Source organism: Puma concolor, chromosome B1 (genome assembly GCF_028749965.1).
Source record: "Puma concolor isolate L17-30 chromosome B1, mPumCon1.1.hap2, whole genome shotgun sequence".
Taxonomy (NCBI): Eukaryota; Metazoa; Chordata; class Mammalia; order Carnivora; family Felidae; genus Puma; species Puma concolor.
The window spans coordinates 207,432,815-207,453,483 of record NC_141670.1 but is presented as its reverse complement, the minus strand read 5'-3'; the positions used below and the strand labels follow the sequence as shown (position 1 = coordinate 207,453,483).

General features: G+C 56.2%; 1 protein-coding gene and 2 long non-coding RNA genes across 8 annotated transcripts in view; 2 read left to right on the top strand and 1 right to left on the bottom strand.

Annotated features, from left to right (window-relative positions):
• Window positions 1-4,952, top strand: part of IDUA (alpha-L-iduronidase) — a 15,111-nt gene extending 10,159 nt beyond the window's left edge. The window contains exons 3-14 of one of the 3 annotated variants that reach the window (XM_086705672.1): window positions 1,254-1,339; window positions 1,528-1,635; window positions 1,908-2,003; window positions 2,100-2,302; window positions 2,458-2,604; window positions 2,707-2,923; window positions 3,249-3,461; window positions 3,542-3,663; window positions 3,740-3,865; window positions 3,958-4,034; window positions 4,442-4,542; window positions 4,691-4,952. In XM_086705672.1, the coding sequence (XP_086561798.1) occupies window positions 1,254-1,339; window positions 1,528-1,635; window positions 1,908-2,003; window positions 2,100-2,302; window positions 2,458-2,604; window positions 2,707-2,923; window positions 3,249-3,461; window positions 3,542-3,663; window positions 3,740-3,865; window positions 3,958-4,034; window positions 4,442-4,542; window positions 4,691-4,797 (1,603 nt within the window). In that variant the 3' untranslated portion in view covers window positions 4,798-4,952. Of the gene's footprint in view, window positions 1-1,253; window positions 1,340-1,527; window positions 1,636-1,907; window positions 2,004-2,099; window positions 2,303-2,424; window positions 2,605-2,706; window positions 2,924-3,248; window positions 3,462-3,541; window positions 3,664-3,739; window positions 3,866-3,957; window positions 4,035-4,441; window positions 4,543-4,690 lie in introns of all 3 variants that reach the window. The other 2 variants (XM_086705673.1, XM_086705671.1) reach the window with 2 other exon arrangements.
• LOC147582166 (uncharacterized) lies at window positions 291-20,308 on the bottom strand. 4 transcript variants are annotated; one of them, XR_015250667.1, is made up of 6 exons: window positions 20,170-20,308; window positions 11,615-12,156; window positions 11,316-11,477; window positions 7,429-8,590; window positions 5,588-6,289; window positions 291-2,032 (listed from the first exon to the last, which is right to left on the bottom strand). It is a non-coding gene; the product is annotated as an uncharacterized LOC147582166 (long non-coding RNA). The 4 variants fall into 4 exon arrangements; XR_015250666.1 differs by having other exon boundaries at window positions 6,959-8,590; window positions 11,615-11,731; window positions 20,170-20,267; XR_015250665.1 differs by having other exon boundaries at window positions 11,615-11,731; window positions 20,170-20,267.
• Window positions 8,490-20,669, top strand: LOC147582165 (uncharacterized). The gene is made up of 2 exons (XR_015250664.1): window positions 8,490-10,215; window positions 19,886-20,669. It is a non-coding gene; the product is annotated as an uncharacterized LOC147582165 (long non-coding RNA).

Sequence of the window (20,669 nt, the reverse complement as noted above, 5' to 3'; positions counted from 1 at the left end):
CAGCAGGTGCACCACCTGGTGGGGGTGTGGATCGCGGGGGAGGCTGTGGGGGGGCAGGGGGCGTGGGGCATCCCCGTGCCTCCCTCAGGTTTGCTGTGAGCCTAGATCTCTTAAGGGGCTCCTGGGTGGCTCAGTAGGTTAAGCATCCGACTTCGCTCAGGTCATGATCTCGTGGTTCCTGAATTCGAGCCCCGCGTCGCACTCTGTGCTGACAGTTCAGAGCCTGGAGCCTGCTTTGGATTCTGTGTCTGCCCCTCCCCTGCTCAAACTCTGTCTCTCTCAAAACTGAATAAACATAAAAAAAAAATTTATTAAAAACTGCTCTTAAAAAAAAAAAGTCTTAAAGTCGTGGCAGTGCTCCACTTGGACCTCTGAAAGGGGCCCCATTTCCTTGTGAGTCAGTCCCGTCCTCACCATGGGCACAAGGCCTCCAGTGACCTGTCACAGCCCGCACCCTGTTCTGCCCCAGGCACACTTGATGCTTTCTGCTGCTTGACAACCACAACTTTATTCCTACCCCAAGACCTTTGCACATGCTGCCTATCTGTTCCCTGAGGCATTCTTGCTGGCCTGCCTCATTACTTGGTTGTTACTTCAGAGAGGCCCTCCCTGCCTGACCCTTGGCTCCCTGTCACTTCTCCCTCGTGGTACATCTGATGTGTCCTTAAAGATTCAAATAGTTGCCTGATGATTTCTGTCCCCTGTCAGAATGTGAACCCGGAGGAAATTGGGCCCCGGTGTGGGGTGGGTGTGGGGGGGTGGGGGAGGCCGCCCTTCCCCCTTTTCTGACTGCCCATGTTGCCTCTCGGAGCGTGGGAGAGGGGAGAGGAGTACTGTCGAGACAACTCTGGAGCCCTGACCTCCAGGTGATGCAAGACACAGGCATGGCACCCACCAGGTCCTCCCAGGCTCTTCTCCCATGGCTCCCCAGTCCACGGCCAGCTGTCTTCAGTGTGCCTTGTCCTTCCCTACTCCGTCCCGTTGTATCTTTTCCAAAAGACCTGCCTGCCTCGTGCCATGCCTGAGCCCAAAGGCTTGGGCATGGGGTTCAGGCACAGGCACACCAGTTCATACTAGGCTGTGAATGACTGGTAGGCTTCCGCCGTTGGCGTTTTCCAAAGACAGGGACCCTTGAGGAGTCTGGATCTGAGCCCTGTGTGGCACCCTGCGGGCTCCCTGCCTGCATGCACGTGGCCTCAGTTCCAGCCTGGGGCCCACTTCTCTCTGCGCTGACATCGAGTGTCCTTGTATAGGGGGTCAGTGGAGCAAGGCCTGAGCTACAACTTCACCCATCTGGATGGGTTCCTGGATCTTCTCCGAGAGAACCAGCTCCTCCCAGGTGAGCAGCCAGCCCCACCCCTCTGTCTGCCAGTCCTGCCCCCTCCCCACCACCCGGCTCCTCTGCGTCCACACTGGTGAGGCACCAGGGAGGCTGGCCTCTGTGCCGGCACGGTGGAGCCCGTGTGGGTGGAGCACGGGTGCCGTGTGGCAGGCGGGCGGCAGGACAGCCACCTTCTTGTGTCGCAGGCTTTGAGCTGATGGGCAGCCCCTCCAAACGCTTCACCGACTTTGAGGACAAGCAGCAGGTGTTTGAGTGGAAGGAGCTGGTCTCCCTCCTGGCCAGGAGATACGTTGGTGGGCAGGGCACAGGCCTTAGCGGGAAAGGGGGGGTGCTCCTGGGGAGGCTCCTCCCGCATCACCCCGGCCACCTTGTTGGCCTCTGTCACGAACCCTGGGCCAGGGCCCCCGGATGGGGACAGCAGGCCGGGCAGGGTGCAGTGGGCCTGCGTGGAATGAGGTGTCGTCAGCACCTCCAAGCCTCCGACCGTGGGCCCGTCTCCCTGGGAGTTGGGACGGGCTTGGCCTTGCCCCTGGGGGGCACGTGTGCCAGTGGGGACACTCTGCAGACAGGTACGGACTCTCCCACGTTTCCAAGTGGAACTTCGAGACGTGGAACGAGCCAGACCACCACGACTTTGACGACGTGTCCATGACCTTGCGAGGTGGGGGGCACCTCCTGGGGTCCTGCGGGCTGAGAAGGGGCGGGAGCGTCACCTCAGGCGCTGGCCTGTGGATTCCGAGGTCCCTCCCCCACCCAGGCTTCCTCAACTACTACGACGCCTGCTCCGAAGGCCTGCGAGCCGTCAGCCCCGCCCTGCGCCTGGGCGGCCCTGGGGACTCCTTCCACCCCTGGCCGCGCTCCCCGCTGTGCTGGGGCCTCCTGGGCCACTGTCACAACGGCACCAACTTCTTCACGGGAGAGTTGGGCGTGCGGCTGGACTACATCTCCCTCCACAAGAAGGTACAAGCGCTGGGCCCCCCGCCCCTCCCCCGGCCGGGCACCCCCGCCAGCCGCAGCCCTACCCGCGCTTAAGCGGCAGTCACGTGAGCTGGCCCCAGAGGTCCTGAAGGCCGCCTCCCTAGGGCGCGGGCAGTTCCATCTACATCCTGGAGCAGGAGCAGGCGGCCGTGCAACAGATCCAGCGGCTCTTCCCCAAGTTCGCCGACACCCCCATTTACAACGACGAAGCCGACCCGCTAGTGGGCTGGTCCCTGCCGCGGCCTTGGAGGGCCGACGTGACCTACGCGGCCCTGGTGGTGAAGGTAGGCCCGTCCAAGGACCTCCCCCCAGGGCGGCGTTTCTTACTGGGAGGGCGGGTTCCAGGGGGGCGGCCTGGGACATCCCGACCCCCTGGACCCCCGCAGGTCATTGCGCAGCACCAGAACCTGCTGGTGGCCAACACCAGCTCCCCCGTGCGCTACGCGCTCCTGAGCAACGACAACGCCTTCCTGAGTTACCACCCGCACCCCTTCACGCAGCGCACGCTCACGGCGCGCTTCCAGGTCAACAACACCCGCCCGCCGCACGTGCAGCTGCTGCGCAAGCCGGTGCTCACGGCCATGGCGCTGCTGGCCCTGCTGGGTAACCCCCCCGCCCTGCCTTCCCCGCGCCCACGGGGCTGCCGGTGCACCCGGGCCGGAGCTCGGTTAGGCAGGGGGTCGTTCCAGGCCCTAGTGGTGACCGTGCCCTACCGGGGGTGGGGGCGGCTCTTGCCCCAAGCGGTCCAGCTCCCCGCCCCAGCGCGCTGGGCCTCAGCAGCTGTGGCCGGCGGGGCGCCTCCCGGTGGGGGACCCCTAGTGGCAGTGGGGGGGGGGGGGAGGGAGGCTGAGTGGCAGGAAGCGAGGCCCCGGGAGGGCAGAGGGGCTGCGACTGCCGCCTAGCGACAGCCCCGCTCCACGCCCCCTAGACGGCGAGCAGCTCTGGGCCGAGGTGTGGCAGGGCGGGACGCTGCTGGACAGCAACCACACGGTGGGCGTGCTGGCCAGCGCGCACCACCCGGCCGGCCCTGCTGACGCCTGGCGCGCCACGGTGCTGGTCTACGCGAGCGACGACACGCGCACCCACCCCAACCGCAGCATCGCCTTGACCCTGCGCCTGCACGGGGTGCCCCCGGGGCCGGGTGAGCTGGGGTCCCGGGGAAGGGGTGGCTCTGGAGGGGGCGGGCCCGGCGAGGCGTGGCCCCAGCGTCTGGCTCCGCAGGCCTCGTCTACGTCACACTCTACCTGGACAACCGGTTCTGCAGCCCTCACGGCGAGTGGCAGCGCCTCGGCCGGCCGGTCTTCCCCTCGGCAGAGGAGTTCCGGCACATGCGTGCAGCCGAGGTCCGAGGGCAGGGTGGGAACGGGGCGGGGAGGCTCCCAAGGTCCCAAGGCCCCAAGTACCAGTCCCTGCCCCTAGGACCCGGTGGCCGCAGCGCCGCGCCCCTTCCCTGCCAGCGGCCGCCTAACGCTTCAGCCGGAGCTCCGACTGCCCTCACTCCTGCTGGTGCACGTGTGCGCACGCCCAGAGAAGCCGCCAGGCCAGGCAAGTGGCGGCCCCCTCCCCCACTGCCCGGGTCCCTCCAGCCCCCCCCCCCCCCCGCCCACTCCCCAGTCACGACACCTCTCCCCCTGCAGGTGACCCAGCTCCGGGCTCTGCCCCTGACCAGTGGTCAGGTGCTCTTGGTCTGGTCAGATGAGCATGTGGTCTCCAAGTGCGTGAGTGGGTTCATTCCCGGTACCCCTAATCCCTGTTCTGTTCATCCTCCCCCTGCCCTCCACTCTGGTCCCCGGAGGCTGCAGTGCCCACGTGGTCACTCAGCTGTGGTCCTCCAAGCCGTCTGCCCCTCACACCCTGGCCACCGCTGTTCGCACAACCACACAAATGGCCCAAGACGCCACACCTGTTGATGGGGGAGCGGGGTGCCCACAGGGGACGTTTACAGGTGGCAGTCGAGCCCCTGTCCCTTCTCTTCATCGAGCTGGCCCGTCATCGTTGCAGGAAGAGTACAGGGACCCGGGAGGAGTCAGAAAAGGGGCTGTAGGCAATAGGGCTGTAACTCTGCGGTGTCTACACTCGCCCCACCTGGACGCCAGCCCCGGTCCTGACTGACCTTCCCAGGTGCCTGTGGACGTATGAGGTCCAGTTCTCTGCAGGTGGTGAGGGGTACGCCCCCGTCAGCAGGAAGCCGTCGACCTTTAACCTCTTTGTGTTCAGCCCAGGTATGTTCACCCATCGCCCTGGCCTCGGCACGGTGTTCCCTGGGGTGGGGTCCAGGGCTTCGTAAAGGCCAGGGTTAGGGGACTCCAGGAACCTGGGGCGGGTTCAAGGAGGCACCCACTCGAGAACACGCGTGTTTGTTTGCCTCAGACACAGCTGTCACATCTGGCTCCTACCGGGTTCGAGCGGTGGACTACTGGGCCCGACCAGGCCCCTTCTCGAACCCTGTGCAGTACGTGGAGGTCCCTGCCCCGTGAGGGCTGCCGCTGCCCAGTGACTGTGAGCTGGAGCTGACCGGTGACCCCAGGCGGCCAGGAGCTGAGGCAGGCCGGACCACCGCCGGCCATCACTTGGCTCTGTTCACCTTGTCCTGTGACTTGCTCGCCTCCTTAAAGTGCCTTTCCGCTCATCAGTCTTGGGGTTGGCCTTTGTGGATGGGCGTGCAGCCAAGTCGGGGCCTGGTTCCAGCAAGGCCTTCCCCGCCAACCCCCCCCCCACTTCCAGAGTGCTTTCCCCCACTGCGGGAGCCAGGATGGGGAGCACGCTGAGCACAGGGGGACCGAGGTCCGGCTGCCATTAGGACAGCTACCCTGCCTGCCTGGGGTCTCTGGCATCACTGCTGGGTGTGGTGGCCCCATTGCTGTCCCCGGCCCGTTCTGCAGAACAGGGGCTGAGGCTGTGCTTGGAGGGGTCCTGCCTGGGTCAGGCTGGAGCCCAGGAGGGGACCCCCTTCCTGAGCCCGGACAGGCTGTCCCCTGTACCCCCAGGTGGGAGGTCGGGTGGGGCTTCCAAGCTATCTGGCCCCAACCGTGGCCAGCGGCCGAAAGGGTCTGCAGCGCCACCTGTAGGCTGCGCCTGCCGGCATGATCATCCCAGTTCTATACCTGAGCCCAGAAGGAAACAGCACGCTGAGACCAGGATGACCCGGGACCGTTTGCAGGGGTGTGGCGCGGGCAGGGAAGCTGCACAGGTTGTACAGGACCCCGGGACCCCTTTCCACACCCATACCCCGCCCCAGGCAGATGGAGCGGGTGGGGGCACCCTTACCGGTCCAGAGACAGAAAGGTGTGGAGAGGCCACCTGGCGAGGAGCGGAGACCTTCAGCCCGGGGTCGCAGCCAGCCGGGGAGGGGGCCCTGTGAGCAGGAGTGCGGGTGTGGTGGCTCTGATCTCCCTTCCTCTGCTGCCCTCCGGGGCTACGTTGGGCTCAGGACGGGGGGCCCAGGACGGGGGGAGGTCTGAAGGGCAGAGGAAGACCAGAGCTACTCAGCCCCTCTGGCTCTCCAAAACCTGCCGGTCCCCTGTCCACGCGCAAAACCCGAGAGCCACCAGGTGCCCCCGACTGCCCGATCGCGGGAAGTCAGCATGACTGTCCATCCCTCTGAACCCCAAAGTCCTTACCTGTTCCTCTTGCCCCACGTGGGTGCCTCAGTGCCTGGGGGGCCCGGTCCGTGTGTCTCTGTGGGGCACCGTTACCCACTGACTGCTATTGTCACCCAAAGGTGCAGTCCCCGGGTTCTAGGCATGGTCTTCCCGTCCTTTCATGAAACCTGTCTCAGCCGGCTCAGTGGTCACGACAGAGCGTGACAAAGTCCCGCATGGCTCCAACTGCAGAAACGCGTTCTCTCCCAGCCCCAGAGGCCAGTCTGACATCAAGGTGTGGGCAGGGTTGCTTCCTTTGAGGCCTCTTTCCTGGGCTCGTGCACAGCTGCCTCCTTCCCGCACGTGTCTGTGTCCTTGTGTTCCCTGCCTGGAAGGATATAAGTCACGTGGATTGACCTCATCGCAGTCTCCTCTGTAAAGGCCCCACCTGCAGATAGAATTCTGTTCTGAGACCCTGGGGTTAGAACTTCGACATAAGAATTTGTGGGGGATAGTGAGGCCTGGATGGCTCAGTCGGTTGAGCGTCCGACTTCGACTCAGGTCATGATCTCGCAGTTCGTGGGTTCAAGCCCCGCGTCGGGCTCTGTGCTGACAGCTCAGAGCCTGGAGCCTGCTTCGGATGCTGTGTCTCCCTCTCTGCCCCTCCTCCACCCGTGCTTGTGCGTGTTCTCTCCCTCCCTCTCTCTCTCTCTCTCAAAAATAAACAGTAAGGGGGAAAAAAGTGGGGGGGGGGCATACGGTTCAACTCCCAATGAGCACCTACCCCATTCTCCCCTGGTGGTTGGCACCCATCCCCCACTAGTAAAACAGCGTCTTCTCTACCTGCTGGTTCAGTGGTCTGAGGACCCGATGGAGCCCCTGGGCTCCCGGCCTACAGGAGGGGGACTGAGTCGCCCGGTGGGCCAGGCCCTTCCTCGGATGCCAGGACCTTCAAGCTGGAAGAGCTGAGATTCCCTGGGCAGTGAGGCTGCCCCCGCCCCCCCAGCCCTGGGTTCTGGCTTTTGGTGGAACGGCAGCACACGGACAGAGTTTGCACCTCAGCCCCGAGCTCCTAGCTCAAGCCGGAGGTCGGAGGAGTCCCTCCTTTGGAGGTGGCTGTGGCTCCGGGGCAGTCAGGACGGCACCGCCGTACCCTCTGCCGGTCGTGGTGTCCCCACCGTGACTGCAACTTCCGTGTTGTCAGGCTGCCACCAGGTTGCCGACGCATCCCCGTTCTCCGACCCGCTGACGGGTAGCTTTGGTCCTTGCGGATTTGTGGTTGGGCTTCCCGAGAGCTGGGGAGTCCTCGTGACTGGCCCACACGCAGTCTCTCTGCCTGGGCTCGGGGGGATAGCACTGGGGTGGCAGGGAGGCCTGAGTCCCAGGTGCGGGGACACCCCCAGATCTAGGCAGGTGTGTCCGTGGGACACAACACCCTCCCTCCGTGCTTCTCCCCGAACCTCGTCCTCAAGTTTCCCGTCTTGGGCTTCAGGAGTCTGGCCAGCCGCCCACCCCCCTGGACGATACCTTGTGCGAAGCCGGGCCGGGCCCGGTGCGTGGGCTGGGATCGGCCCGCTGAGGCACCGTACGTGTGTGCCTTTGCCCACAACCGTGTCTGCACGTTCTCGTATCCCAACAGCCAGCAGGAACCTCCCCCCCCGCCCCCCTCCCTGGTAAAGCCCCGGGTGGGCTGAGAGCAAGGGGGGCCGGCACTTCTTGTCTGTTCCACTGACTTCCAGCTGTTCCTGGGCCAGTCCCTACTAGTTTCCCTTCGGGAGGGAACACTGCATGCACTTGGTCCTCAGGGGGCACTTGGGTCACATGGCCCCTGGGGAGATGGGGCCAGACTTCGGCCCCAGCTCAGGGCCGCTTTTCAAGTGGATAATTAATTTTTTTCAATGTTTATTTTTGAGAGACAGAGTGAGTTGGGGAGGGGCCGAGAGAGAGGGAGACACAGACTCCGAGGCAGGCTCCAGGCCCCGAGCGGTCAGCACAGAGCCCGACGCGGGGCTGGAACTCACAAACCGCGAGATCATGGCCTGAGCCGAAGGCGGACGCTCCACCCACTGAGCCCCCCCAGGCGCCCCCTCGAGTGCATAACTGATTTTGATCAGGAGGAAGTGGCCTTGCCCTAGGGCGCCAGGAGTCTGGGCTGGAGGGCTTTCTCCTGTGGGCACCTGCCACCGGCAATGTGGGCCCGACGGGCCGTCCACCCAAGTGGCGAGTGGCCTGTGTCCTGCCTGGATGAGCTGCAGGGACTTCTCTTGCCGACGCTGCCCGATGCCCAGGAAAGCGGCTAGAGAAGAGTGCGTGTGCTGGTGCGTGCCGCACCCCAAGTCTAGAGTGTCACCGAGCACCGGGCCTCGCAGAAGCAGGTGCTGTCGGGCGCAGCGAATTACCTTACTTCAGACAGGACGTGCCGGCATCTCCTAGACCATTGGATCCCGAAGGTTTTCCTGGAAGCTCCTGGCCTTTCCCACCCTGTGGTCACCACGGGTCTTACCAGGGCATGCAGGGTACTTGCCCAAGTTCAGCCGGCCGGCCGGCCGGCCGGCCGGGCAGTGTCCTCGAGAAAACCAAGATCCCCGAAGGGCCAGACTAAGACAGGGGTGGTGCCATCAAGGGGCACCGTGGGAGCGTGCTGGCCTCTGCGTCGTGCGAAAACTGGCTGTTCCGATTTTCTTCTTCGCTGAGGATAGAAAAAGCATATGCAGGTTAGCCGTGGATCAGGTGACGGAACCACATGTGGTTTTCTCCGTACTCTCAGCTACGATCGGCCTCGGCACAGGATAGTGGTGGTCACCTGTCCTGGCAGCATCCGGCAAGCTGTGTGAACACAGAAGGGATCCGCCCCCTGGCAGCTCCCAAGGGTCTGACGCCGGAACCGATCTCTGCGGCTGTCGCACAACTGTGCTGGGCTGGGCTGGGCAGGGAGGGGCCGGCCTGGGGGCTTCCGCAATGGCCGGGCCACTGGTTACATAGAAACGCCCCCTCCCTACGTTCCGGGGACTACAGAAGGCCCTGAAGGCAGAGTCTGCAGAGCCCTCGGGCTCACGGACTCGGCCAGTGCCACCCCTACTGCCCCCCGCCACCACTGTAATGGCTTTCAGGTGACGGTATTGGCATCATCTCAGGGCCATTATCCAGTAACCCCCAGAGGTCTGAGAGCAGTCACAGTGCCCCGTATGCACTTGGGGACACGTGCCAGCAACTGTGTTATGAGCTCTTCCTTTAGGGGACCCGACCTGCCCCTCCATCAAGGGCTCTGGAGCATCACTGTGACTGGTCGTGTCTGAGAACGGCCCACCAGACACCATCTGCCTGCAGTTCCCCCGAGCAGGTGCTTTGGAAGCTGACGTCTGCTTCGTCTCTTGGCGCCCTGCACGTAACCGGTCGCTTCTTGTTTGCAGAAGACGCCTGCGGTCCGACACTTCAGAGACACCCACGTATGGGCCGCCCGGGGCCCCTCAGGACTTGCTCCGACTCACTGGCCTGTCTCGGGCACGGCCAGGACCCCAGGCCCCGAGCGGCAGGTCCCGAGGCGGGTGGCACTGTAGTTGCCGGTGGGCAGCCAGCCTCCTCCACTCCAGGCGCTCGGGCCGGCTCCGCACACCCGGTCCCGGTGGCCGCACCGTCACGCACCTGTGTGCCGATCGAGATACGCTGCCATGAGGCTTCTCGGGCTCCTGTCAGGGCAGCCGCGGAGACCCGGGCTTCCTCGCCCCGGGGGCGGTGGGGTGCCGTGTTAGGGTCGCACCTCCTCGTGGTTCTGGAGGCGGAGGGATGACCGGGCACGGATGTGGATGTGACGGGTGAGGGCTTCATGGCCCTGGGCTAGAGGACCGAGCGGCCTTGGCCCCGTGTCCTTCTCAAGTCTCGGGTGTCCCTCCTGAGGGACAGTTTGCAAGCAGTTTACAAGTCGTGAACGCTACTCCTCGGCAAACGGGGACCTCCGCGAGTCCAGCCTTGCGCCACCCAGTGGCCACAGAGACCCGGCCCCACGTGGCCCCGCTCAGTTTCCCTTCTTCCCTTTCTGCTTCCACCTGCGCTGTGCCCGGGGAGCCTGAGTGCCCGTGACGCCACTTCCCAGCCACAGGGTCAACCCCCAACTCCTCAGAGCTGAGCCGCCTCGTGCCAGGAGCCCGTGTGGAAGGTCCGTGTCCTGGGGCCACTGCCAGTGCTGATGGCCCCGTGGGTCAGGGCCCCGGCAAGGAGGACGTGCGCACTCCGGCTTCGACGCGGGGACTGGCTGCAGAGGCGGGTCGGGAAGCAGAAAGCCCAAGGGAGCCCCAGGCAGGGGTGTTACCCTTCCAGGTGCGAGGGAGGAAGAGAGGGGTGCCCCGCAGGCCCGAGGCCTCTAACCTTGCCCTTGGACTCCTCCCATAGACCAAACCAGGCATGACTTGGAGTCCAGCACAGGGAGGGGCCGGCAGTGGGCCTGCTGGGGGAGGGGAGGGGAGGGGAGGGGGGCCCCGTTGAGGGCCGCAGGAGGGGTGGCGCGGCTGCAGAGGAGGGACACCCTGAGCCTGGTGCCCTCGCTCACAGCCCAAAGAGGGCGCTGGGGCAGCTTGGGCAGTGGGAGGGTGTGGATGGAACCTGGCCCCTGGCGTGATGGGACCGCACGGGTGCACACCCCTCCCAGGCTGGGTGAGTGCGGGGTGTGGCTGCCGGGATTCATGCGTGCCACTGTCCGGCCCAGCACCGAGACGTTACCATCTGCCATGCCCACTGGGGCGCAGCCCAGGCACCCTGACACCAGGCCAGAAGTCTCCCCGACACCCTTCTGGTCGAGGGTCTCCACCTGGGTTGGCAGAGGAGAAGGCCTCTGCAAGCGGCCCCTCCCCGCCCGAGCCAAGTTGGGCTGTGGGTGCCCAACTCAGCAGCCAGAGGTGGCCAGAGCCCCGTCGCCCACCGGCCACACAGGGGCCCCGGGCGGGCTGGCACGATGGCCGTCCCTCCAGGGGACGTCGTGTGTGGTAGGCGGGAGGGGGCTGTGAATGCCAGCACCGTCCCCAGCTCCTGCCTCCCGCTCCAGACCACGACCCTTGGGGACAGCTACAGAGAAGCCTGAGAAGGAACACCCCGGGCCAATGACAGTGTGAGCTGGGCTTCGCCACCAGGGAGGCTTGTCCACCGGTCGGCCCTGCTCAGGATGGCCTGGCCTGCCCAGGCCGGGGGCAGGGGCGGGGGATCCCCTCGGGGACCAGGGGTGCACATACGCAGGGGCCTGAGGCTGGTTCTCGGCTGGAGTGTTGGTCAGCCCCAGGAGTTCTCGCCCCGTCCTGGGAGAGCCCGCCGTGAAGCAGGACTGGTGTCACACACCCACACCCGGTGACCCTTCTGTGGGGACAGCCAACCCCGGGAAGGGGCTCCCAGGTCAAGGCTTAGACCAGGGGCTGCTCCTCCGAGCTCACCTCTCAGAGGGATGTGCGTGGGGCCGCCCCCCATACGCTGTCTGTGGCCAAGAGTCACAGGTAGCACCCCCAGTGTCCCTCGAAGAGGAAGGAGTAAGCGGGTCCCGGTCTGGCCAAACAGTGGTTCCAGAACAGATGCAGGAAGGAGGCCAGCCCTGTGCTCTGTTGAGGGAAAGCTCCAGTGAGGTTCTCAAGTTGAGAGAGCAGTGACAGGAGGAAAAGCGTAACCAAAGAGGTTGTGCGTGTGTTAAGACGTCTAAAACGGTTTACATCCCCGAGTCGGGCATTCATGTACTCACTCAACAAACACTGATGCGGCGTCCGTGTGCTGCAGGCCTGTCCCCTCAGCCGTGTCCTGACCCGACCGCTCCGTGGAGGGCTCTCCTCTGTCCTTCCAGCACGTCAGTCTGGGGTGTCTTTTAAAACAACGCCTTTGCTGAAGCATAACGGAACCAATAATGTGCACTATTGAAAGTGTACAATTGGATACGTTTTGGCACATTTACATCCAAGACCACAGTCCAGACAGCATCATCAATCACCCCCAGACGTCCCCATGCCTCCCCCGTCCCCGGATCCTGCCCTGTCCCTGCAGAGCCACTGGCTGTTCTAGAATGTTACACAGATGCCATCATGCAATGTGCACTCTTTACTTTCAACGTTTCTTTCCCTTGAGACACCTGTTTCATTCTACTGTTGACTGGGTCCCGTCCTATGGGTGTGGGGCAGTCCGGGTGCCCACTCGCTTGTGGGACATCTGTGTGGTTTCCGGTTTGGGGCTATCACATCCGTGCACCAGTCTTTGTACGGACACGCACCTTCTTCTCTGTCGGGTAAACACCTGGGAGAATGACCAGCTCATAGGACTAGACGTGATGTGTGCTTACCTCTGAAAACGCTTGCTAAGCTGGTTTCCAAAGTGGTCGTGTCACCCGCGTGGGGAGTTGTGTTCAGCGCAGGCCTACATTGATCTTGCGTCTCGGAAGGTGCGCTAATATTAGTTCTAGTGGCTTTTTTCTCGCAGATGACATAGAATTTCCTACATAGATGATCATGTCATTTACAAATCAAGGCCATTTTACTTACTTCTTTCCAATCCGTACTGGCTCGAACCTCCAGGTACAACATAGAAGAGCAGAGTGGAAAGAGCAAACCCACCGCCTTGTTCCGATTTTAGAGCGAGCTTTAGCGCTAGTCTTTAATAATTAAGTGTGATGTCAACAGTAATGTTTCTTCAGACTGGAGAAGCCTTTTCCAGGGTTAGTTTTCTGAGAGTTTTTTTCCATCGGGAACAGGTATTAGATTCTGTCCATTGCTGTTTCTATATCTATCGGGATAATCTTATGGCTTTTCTTTCAGTTAATGTGGTAACTTACACTAACGGATTTTCAAATGTTAATTTGCGTCCCTGGGCTCAACCCCACCTGATCACCATATGTTATCCCTTTTCATACTTGCTGGTTTCATGGAATGAGTTGGGAGGTGTTTCCTTTTCTTCCCTTTTCTGGTAGCATTTTTGTAAAATGGGTTTTGTTTCCCCCCCAGATGTTTGTTTGTTTGTTTGTTTGTTTGTTTGTTTTTAGGAATCTCTACACCCAATGTGGGGCTCGAACTCACCACCCTGAGATCAGGAGTCACACGCTCCACTGACTGAGGCAGCAAGGCTCCCCCCTCCCTAAATGTTTTGTAGAATTTCTCAGTGAAGTCCTCTGGGTGTGATGTTTTCTTTGTGGGAAGGTTTTTAACTATAAGTTCAAACTATTTGATAGATATATTCAGGCTCCCTATCTCTTGTAGAATGAGCTCTGGCAGTTTTTAATATTCAGTGAATTTTTCCATTTCATCTAATGTGTCAAATTTGTTGGTGTGAAGTTGTTAATAATATTTCCTGTTTTTATATTAACATGTGTTAGACCCATAGTGGTGTAGCCTCTCTCATTCCTGATATCAATTCCTGTTTCATTTCTCTTTAACTCCAGATCCATCTGTAAGAGAGTTATTGATTTTACTGATTCTCTTAAAGAAACAGCTTTTGGTTTCATTATTTTTCTCTATGTTTCTATTTCATTGATTTCTAATGTGACCTTTTTTATTTCTTTTTCTGTCTACTTTGGGTTTCATCTGCTCTCATGATGGACGCTAAGGTCAATGAATCATGTCTTCTCTAAAATGCATGTGTAGTGGTATACATTTCCCTAAGTACTGCTTTAACTGCATTCCACAGGTTTTTTTTTTTTACATGTTGTCTTTTCATTTCCATTTTGTTCAAAATAACTTTTAAGTTTATTTACTTATTTTGAGAGAAAGAGAGCGAGCACAAGCTGGGTGAAGGGTCAGAGGAAAAGAGAATTCCATGCAGGATGCATGCTCAGCATGGAGCCCAATGTGGGGCTTGATCCCATGACCCTGGGATCATGACCTGAGCCAAAATCAAGAGTCGGCTGCCCAACTGACTGAGCCACCCAGGTGCCCCCTAGTTTAAAATAATTTTTAATTTTCATTTTGTTTTTTCTTCAATACATGGGAAATTAAGAAGCAGATTATTTGGTTTGCAAATATTTGAGAATTTTCCAGATAGCTTTCTGTTAGTGATTTCTAATATAATTGTAGTGTGGTCAGAGAGCATTCTTTTAATGACTTGAGTTATTTTATATATGTTGAGACCTGGGCCCAGAAAATGAAAGACTCTTCTATAAATATTAATTAGGCCAAGTTAGGTGGCAGTGTTTTTCAAGTCTTCTATGTCCCTAATTATTTTGTGCCCACTTGTGGAATCTAATATTGGGAGAAGAGAGTGGAACTCTGTGTATAATTGTGGATTTGCCCATTTCCCCCATCAGTTTTTGCTTCATGGACTTTTATCATCTGTCATTAGGTTCATGCACATTTAGGGTTGTTATGTCCTTTTGATGATGTTATCAGTTTGTTATCACAAAATGAACCTATTTATCCCTGGTGATACTCTCACTGTGGGTTTTCTTTCTTTTGATGAGCCAGCATAGGATAACTTTCCCCATCCTTTTACCTTCCCCGATTTGTGTCTGTGAAGTGTGTTTACATAGGTAGCACCGAGTTGAATCTTGCTATTTTACCCAATCTGGCAACCTCTGCTTTTTAATTGGGATGTTTAGGCCATTTACATTTAGTGTGATTATTGATGTGGTTGGGTTTAATCTATCATCATGCCATTTATCTTTTATTTGTCTTGTCTATTGTTTTCCCCACTTTTCCTACTTTCTGTCTTAAAAAAAAAAAAAAAAAAAAAAAAAAAAAACTCATTCCAGGGAGCCTGGGTAGCTCAGTCGGTTAAGTGTCTGACTTCAGCTCAGGTCACAATCTCTCTCTCAAAAGTAAACAAACAAACAAACAAACAATAAAACCCTCATTCAATCTGTCTCCTTTGTTGCTTTAAAATTTTTTTTTAATGTTTATTTATTTTTGAGAGAAAGACAGAGACAGAGCATGAGCGGCGAAGGGGCAGAGAGAGGGAGACACAGAATCCAAAGCAGGCTCCAGGCTCTGAGCTGTCAGCACAGAACCCGATGCGGGGCCCAAACCCACGAACCGCAAGATCATGACCCAAGCCGAAGTCGCACGCTTAACCAACTGAGCCACCCAGGCACCCCTCCTTTGTTGCTTTATTAGGTGCAACTATTTTAGTGACTGCTTTGGGATTTATACCGCATGTTTTTAACTTGGCAATGTCTCCTGTCAATGATATGATACCGTCTCCATGTAGTAAAAGAGCCCTGTTACACTGTATTTTCGCTTTTTCCTCCCAGACTTTGTGCTTTTGTGGTCATATATTTTACTTTTTCATATGATACAAGCCCCACAATACACTGTTGTTGTTTTTGCTTTAAACAGCTGATTCTCACGGTGTCTGGTTGGCTCAGTCAGTAGAGCACGTGACTGTTCATATCAGGGTCTTGAGTTCAAGCCCCACATTGGATGTGGAGCCTACAAAAAAAAAAAATAGCTAATTGTCTTTTAAAGAGATTTAAATAATAAGAAAAACATTTCTTATTATTACTCATGAAGCTACCATCTCGGGTGCTCTTTATTATTATTAATAGTGTGTGTGTGTGTGTGTGTGTGTGTGTGTGTGTGTGCGCGTGTGTGTCTGTGTGCATGTGTGCGTGTGTGTGTTCAGGTTTCCATCCAGTGCCACCTTCCTGCTGCTCAGAGGATGTCCTTTAACAGTTCTTCTAGTATAGATTTGCTGGTAAGTAATTCTTCCAGCTCCTTATGTCTGAAAAAGTCCTCATTTCATCTTTGTTCCCAAATGACATTATCGACAGTAAAGAATGAAGGTTGGCAGGTTTCGTTTTCAGTATTGTAAAGATCTTGCGCCACTGTCTTCCTGCACGCACTGTGTTCACCCAACAGGACATCAACAAAACATCCTTTTCTTTGCTCCTGTATATAAAAAATTTCCCCTGGATACCTTTTTTTTTTTTTTTTTTTTTTTAATTTTTTTTTTTTTTTTGAACATTTATTTTTGGGACAGAGAGAGACAGAGCATGAACGGGGGAGGGGCAGAGAGAGAGGGAGACACAGAATCGGAAACAGGCTCCAGGCTCCGAGCCATCAGCCCAGAGCCCGACGCGGGGCTCGAACTCACGGACCGCGAGATCGTGACCTGGCTGAAGTCGGACGCTTAACCGACTGCGCCACCCAGGCGCCCCTCCCCTGGATACCTTTTTTAAAATAAGATTTATTTATTTATTTATTTACATCCAAGTTAGCATATAGTGTAACAATGCGTTCAAGAGTAGATTCCAGAAATTCATGCCCTATATATAACACCCAATGCTCATCCCAACAAGTGCCCTCCTTAATGCCCCTTACCCATTTGGCCCATCCCCCACCCACAACACCTCCAGTAACCCTCAGTTTGTTCTCCATATTTATGAGTCTCTTCTGTTTTGTCCCCCTCCCTGTTTTTATGTTATTTTTGCTCCCCTTCCCTTATGTTCATCTGTTTTGTCTCCTTAAGTCCTCATATGAGTGAAGTCATATGATTTTTGTCTTTCTCTGACTAATTTCACTAGCATAATACCCTCCAGTTCCATCCACGTAGTTGCAAATGGCAAGATTTCATTCTTTTTGATTGCTGAGTAATACTCCATTGTATATATATACACCACATTTTCTTTATCCATTCATCGATGGATCAACATTTGGGCTCTTTCCATACTTTGGCTATTGTCAATAGTGCTGCTATAAACATGGGGGTGCATGTGTCCCTTCGAAACGGCACACCTGTATCCCTTGGATAAATGCCTAGTAGTGCAATTGCTGGGTCGTCGGGTAGTTCTATTTTTAGTTTTTTGAGGACCCTCCATACTGTTTTCCAGAGTGGCTGCACCAGCTTGCATTTCCACCAACAATGCAAAAGGGATCTTCTTTCTCCACATCCTGGCCAACATCTGTTGTTGCCTGAGTTGTGAATGTTAGCCATTCTGACAGGTGTGAGGTGCTATCTCATTGTGGTTTCGATTTGTATTTCCCTGATGATGAGTGATGTTGAGCATCTTTTCATGTGTCTATTGGCCATCTGGATGTCTTCTGGAGAAGTGTGTTCGTGTCTTCTGCCCATTTCTTCACTGGGTTATTTGTTTTTTGGGTGTTGAGTTTGATAAGTTCTTTGTAGATTTTGGATCCTAACCATTTATCTGATATGTCATTTGCAAATATCTTCTCCCATTCTGTCAGTTGCATTTTAGTTTTGCTGATTGTTTCCTTTGCTGTGCAGAAGCTTTTTATTTTGAGGAGGTCCCAATAGTTCATTTTTGCTTTTGTTTCCCTTGCCTCTGGAGATGTATTGAGTAAGAAGTTGCTGTGACTGAGGTCGAAGAGGTTGTTGCCTGCTTTCTCCTCGAGGATTTTGATGGCTTCCTGTCTTACGTTTAGGTCTTTCATCCATTTTGAGTTTCTTTTTGTGTCTGGTGTAAGAAAGTGGTCCAGGTTCATTCTTCTGCATGTCGCTGTCCAGTTTTCCCAGCACCACTTGCTGAAGAGACTGTCTTGATTCCATTGGATGTTCTTTCCTGCTTTGCCAAAGATTAGTTGGCCATACGTGTGTGGGTCCATTTCTGGGTTCTCTCTTCTGTTCCATTAATCTGTTTTTGTGCCAGTACCATCCTGTCTTGATGCTTACAACTTTGTAACACAGCTTGAAGTCCGGGATTGTGATGCCTCCAGCTTTGGTTTTCTTTTCCAAGATTGTTTTGGCTCCCCTGGATACTTTTACGCTATTTTCTTTTTAACTGTTCTTTAGCATTTTGAGAATGATGTACCAGCTTTAATGTAGTTTTCTTCATGTTTCTTGTGTTTAAGTTTTGTTGAGCTTTGGGAACTGTGGGCTTATGTTTTTCATTACATTTGTTAAAAAAAAAAAAAAAAAAACCTGGCCATTTTCTTAAAATGTATTTTCTTTCCTGTTTCCACCTCCTGTCTTCTGAGACTCCAACTCCACCGGTAGCTCACCTTTGTGGAGTTGCCCAGTGGCTCACTGACAATTAGTTCATTTCCCTTTTCAGTCGCTTTTCTCTTGGTGTTTCATTTGGATGGGCTTTATTGCTATGACTTCAAGCTCACAATTTTTTTCTTGTGCAAGATTCTATTAATCCCATTCAACGTATTCTTTATCTCAGACATTGTAATTTTCACTTCCAGAAGTTCAATTTGAGGCTTTAAAAAAATCATCCATATCTGTCCTTAACATATTCAGGCTTCCCTCCAGCATCTCGAACATGTGGAATATGGTCACGGGGAGCGTAAAGGATGTTCTCGCCTAACAATTCTATCATCTCTGTCACATCCGAGTTAGTTTTGATTGATTTTCTCCCTCATTATGGGTTATAATTTCTTGCCTCTTTTCATGCCTAATTATTTTTGGTTGCATGTCAAACACTGTGTATTCTACCTTTTTGGGTGCTGGATAGTTTTATATTTCTGTAAGTGTCCTTATGTTTGTCTCTGGGATGCAGTTAAGTGACTTGGAGCTTGTGTGATCCTTTTGGGTTTTGTCTTTAAGCTTTGTTGGGCAGGACCAGAACTATATGTAGTCTAAGGTTGATTTTTCTCTGCTACTGAAGCAAAACCCTTCTTTCTACTTTAACTGATGCCCCTTAAATTAGGAGGTTCCCAACTCTGGCTGTCAGACACAGACACTATTCCCACCATCTATGGGCTTGCCTCCTTCTGGATGGTTCTTCCTCTAAGTTGGGTGGGTTTTTTCCTTCTAATTCTTATACCAGCCTGCAGCCAGCTGAAGCCAGGAGGCTGACCCTCTGTGCATCTCTGGGGGATCTCTCCCTCTCTGCACAGCTATTTCCTCTCCAGGACTCTGCCCTGTGAACTCTGGTCGTCTTGTCCTCCCGGGACTCCCCACTCCATCCCCTCAACTGAGGGAGACCTCGGGGCTCTGCCTGGGTCCCCACTGCCTACACTGAACCCTGGAAACCCTCTCCAAGCAGGGGAGCAGGGATGGTTGTAGTCTTTCTCACTTGTGTCCCATCTCTCAAGGATCATTATCCTTTGCTGTGTGATGCTCTGTGTTTTGGGTGCTATTTTTCACATATATTTATTTCTGTCTTTTTTTTTTTTTTTTTTTTTTTTTTTTTTTTTTTTTTTGCTGTTTCGGGCAAGAGCATGTGAATCTGGTCCCTGTTACTTCATCTGGAGCAGAAGCAGAAGCCTGCACATCAGCTGGTTTCAATTCCCTGCCAAGCGCATTTCTCAGTCCTTACACCTGCTGTTATGATGCCATGTGTGTGAGGGCTGAGGCCTCATCCTCCTGGCAAAACCCCACATCTCTAGCCCCCTGACAGAACCTGGCACAGGGCCAGGGCTCATTGTGTCATGCTTGAATGATACTATGAAGAACAACATATTTTGGGGGGTTCACCTGTGCCAGGCAGGTGAGAGACAGAAACTCCGCAACTCTGTGTGACCAGATGATAGATGGGGGGACCGAGACAGGGAGGTTTGCCAGTTGCCCTAAGTCTCAGTCTTAAAGGGGGAGGATTTAAACAGGTTTGGTGTTTCAGGGTAGCTGTCAGGAAGGGGCAGTGGGAGCTTGGCGGCGGGAGGGCTTCCTGGAGGAAGTGGCCTGGGCTGGGCATTCAGGCAGCCCTGGCTCCTGCCTGGGGAGCCCCGAAAGGTGGGCCTGCGGGTGCGGAAGTGGCGAGGCTGGGAAGGAGAGCTGGGCACTCTTTAGTGGGGGCCACCATGTTCTGTGCCTCGGCCAGGGGGCAGCATGTCCCTGCACAGGGCCGTGGGATGAACCCCAGAGCAGCTCTCTGGGGCCCTACCAGTACCCACTGGGCGGCCACACCTCCTCGCCCACCTGCCTGGACTGCCGCCCCACCCGGGGCTGCTCATCGGCCTGTAACCCCTCCCAGCATCCACCTTGGCCCTCACACCGGCACTGACTGCGGCGCATTCAGCCTACTTCCTTGTGTGTGACCTCCCCCGACGTCACAGCCACCTTTCCACACACCTGCCTTTGGTGGCCTACACGCCTGTCGGAGCTTTCACGCTCTGGTTGTGTCTCCTCACAGACCTGTTCCTGAAGTCCAGGGCAGCCTTTGCAGTAGCCGAGAACCCCTCCGCCCGCCTGCCCATCTTGTCCGGGAACGCCTGTCTGTACCCCCAGTGCCAGCCCCCCGCCCACTCCCTCCTTCTCAGGCGGGCTGGAACCAGCTCTCCGTGCTCCCTCCCCACCTGCGGGGCCTGAGTCCAAGTGCCGGAAGCCTACTCAGGTCTGCCCTTGAGGCCTTCCCTCAGGGCGCACGCGGGACAGGGTTGGGCTGGGCTCACCTCCACCCACCCACGAAGTGCCTACCTGGTCTGGAGACAGGATTTGGGAACCTGCCTTCTCACTCGCTTGGGAAGGGTGGGCAGTGTGGGCCTTGATAGCTCCAAATCGTGGCTGCTGGCACTCCCTCACCCAGCTCTCCTCTGCCTTGGGGATGTCGGTTTCCAAGCCCTCTGCAGTTGCAATCTTTTCTGGAAGGCTTCCTGGAAGAGGGGACTCCTTCGAGGATAGAGGTTGCTTTAGTCAGGGTTCCTGACGCAACAGCATGGACGGAAGTCCAGAGGGGACCGAGAGGCTGCTGTGGAGCACCACCGTGACCGTGATTTTTCAGGGCGCCTGGGTAGCTCAGTCGGCTGAGCATCTGCCTTCGGCTCAGGCTGTGATCTCACTGCTCACGAGTTCGAGCCCTGTGTTGGGTGAGCTCGAGTCCACTCCAGGCTCGGCATTCTCTCTCCCTGTCTCTATGCCCCTCACTCGCTCGTGCTCTCTCTCTCACTCAGAAATAAACGAATACATTTTTAAAAATT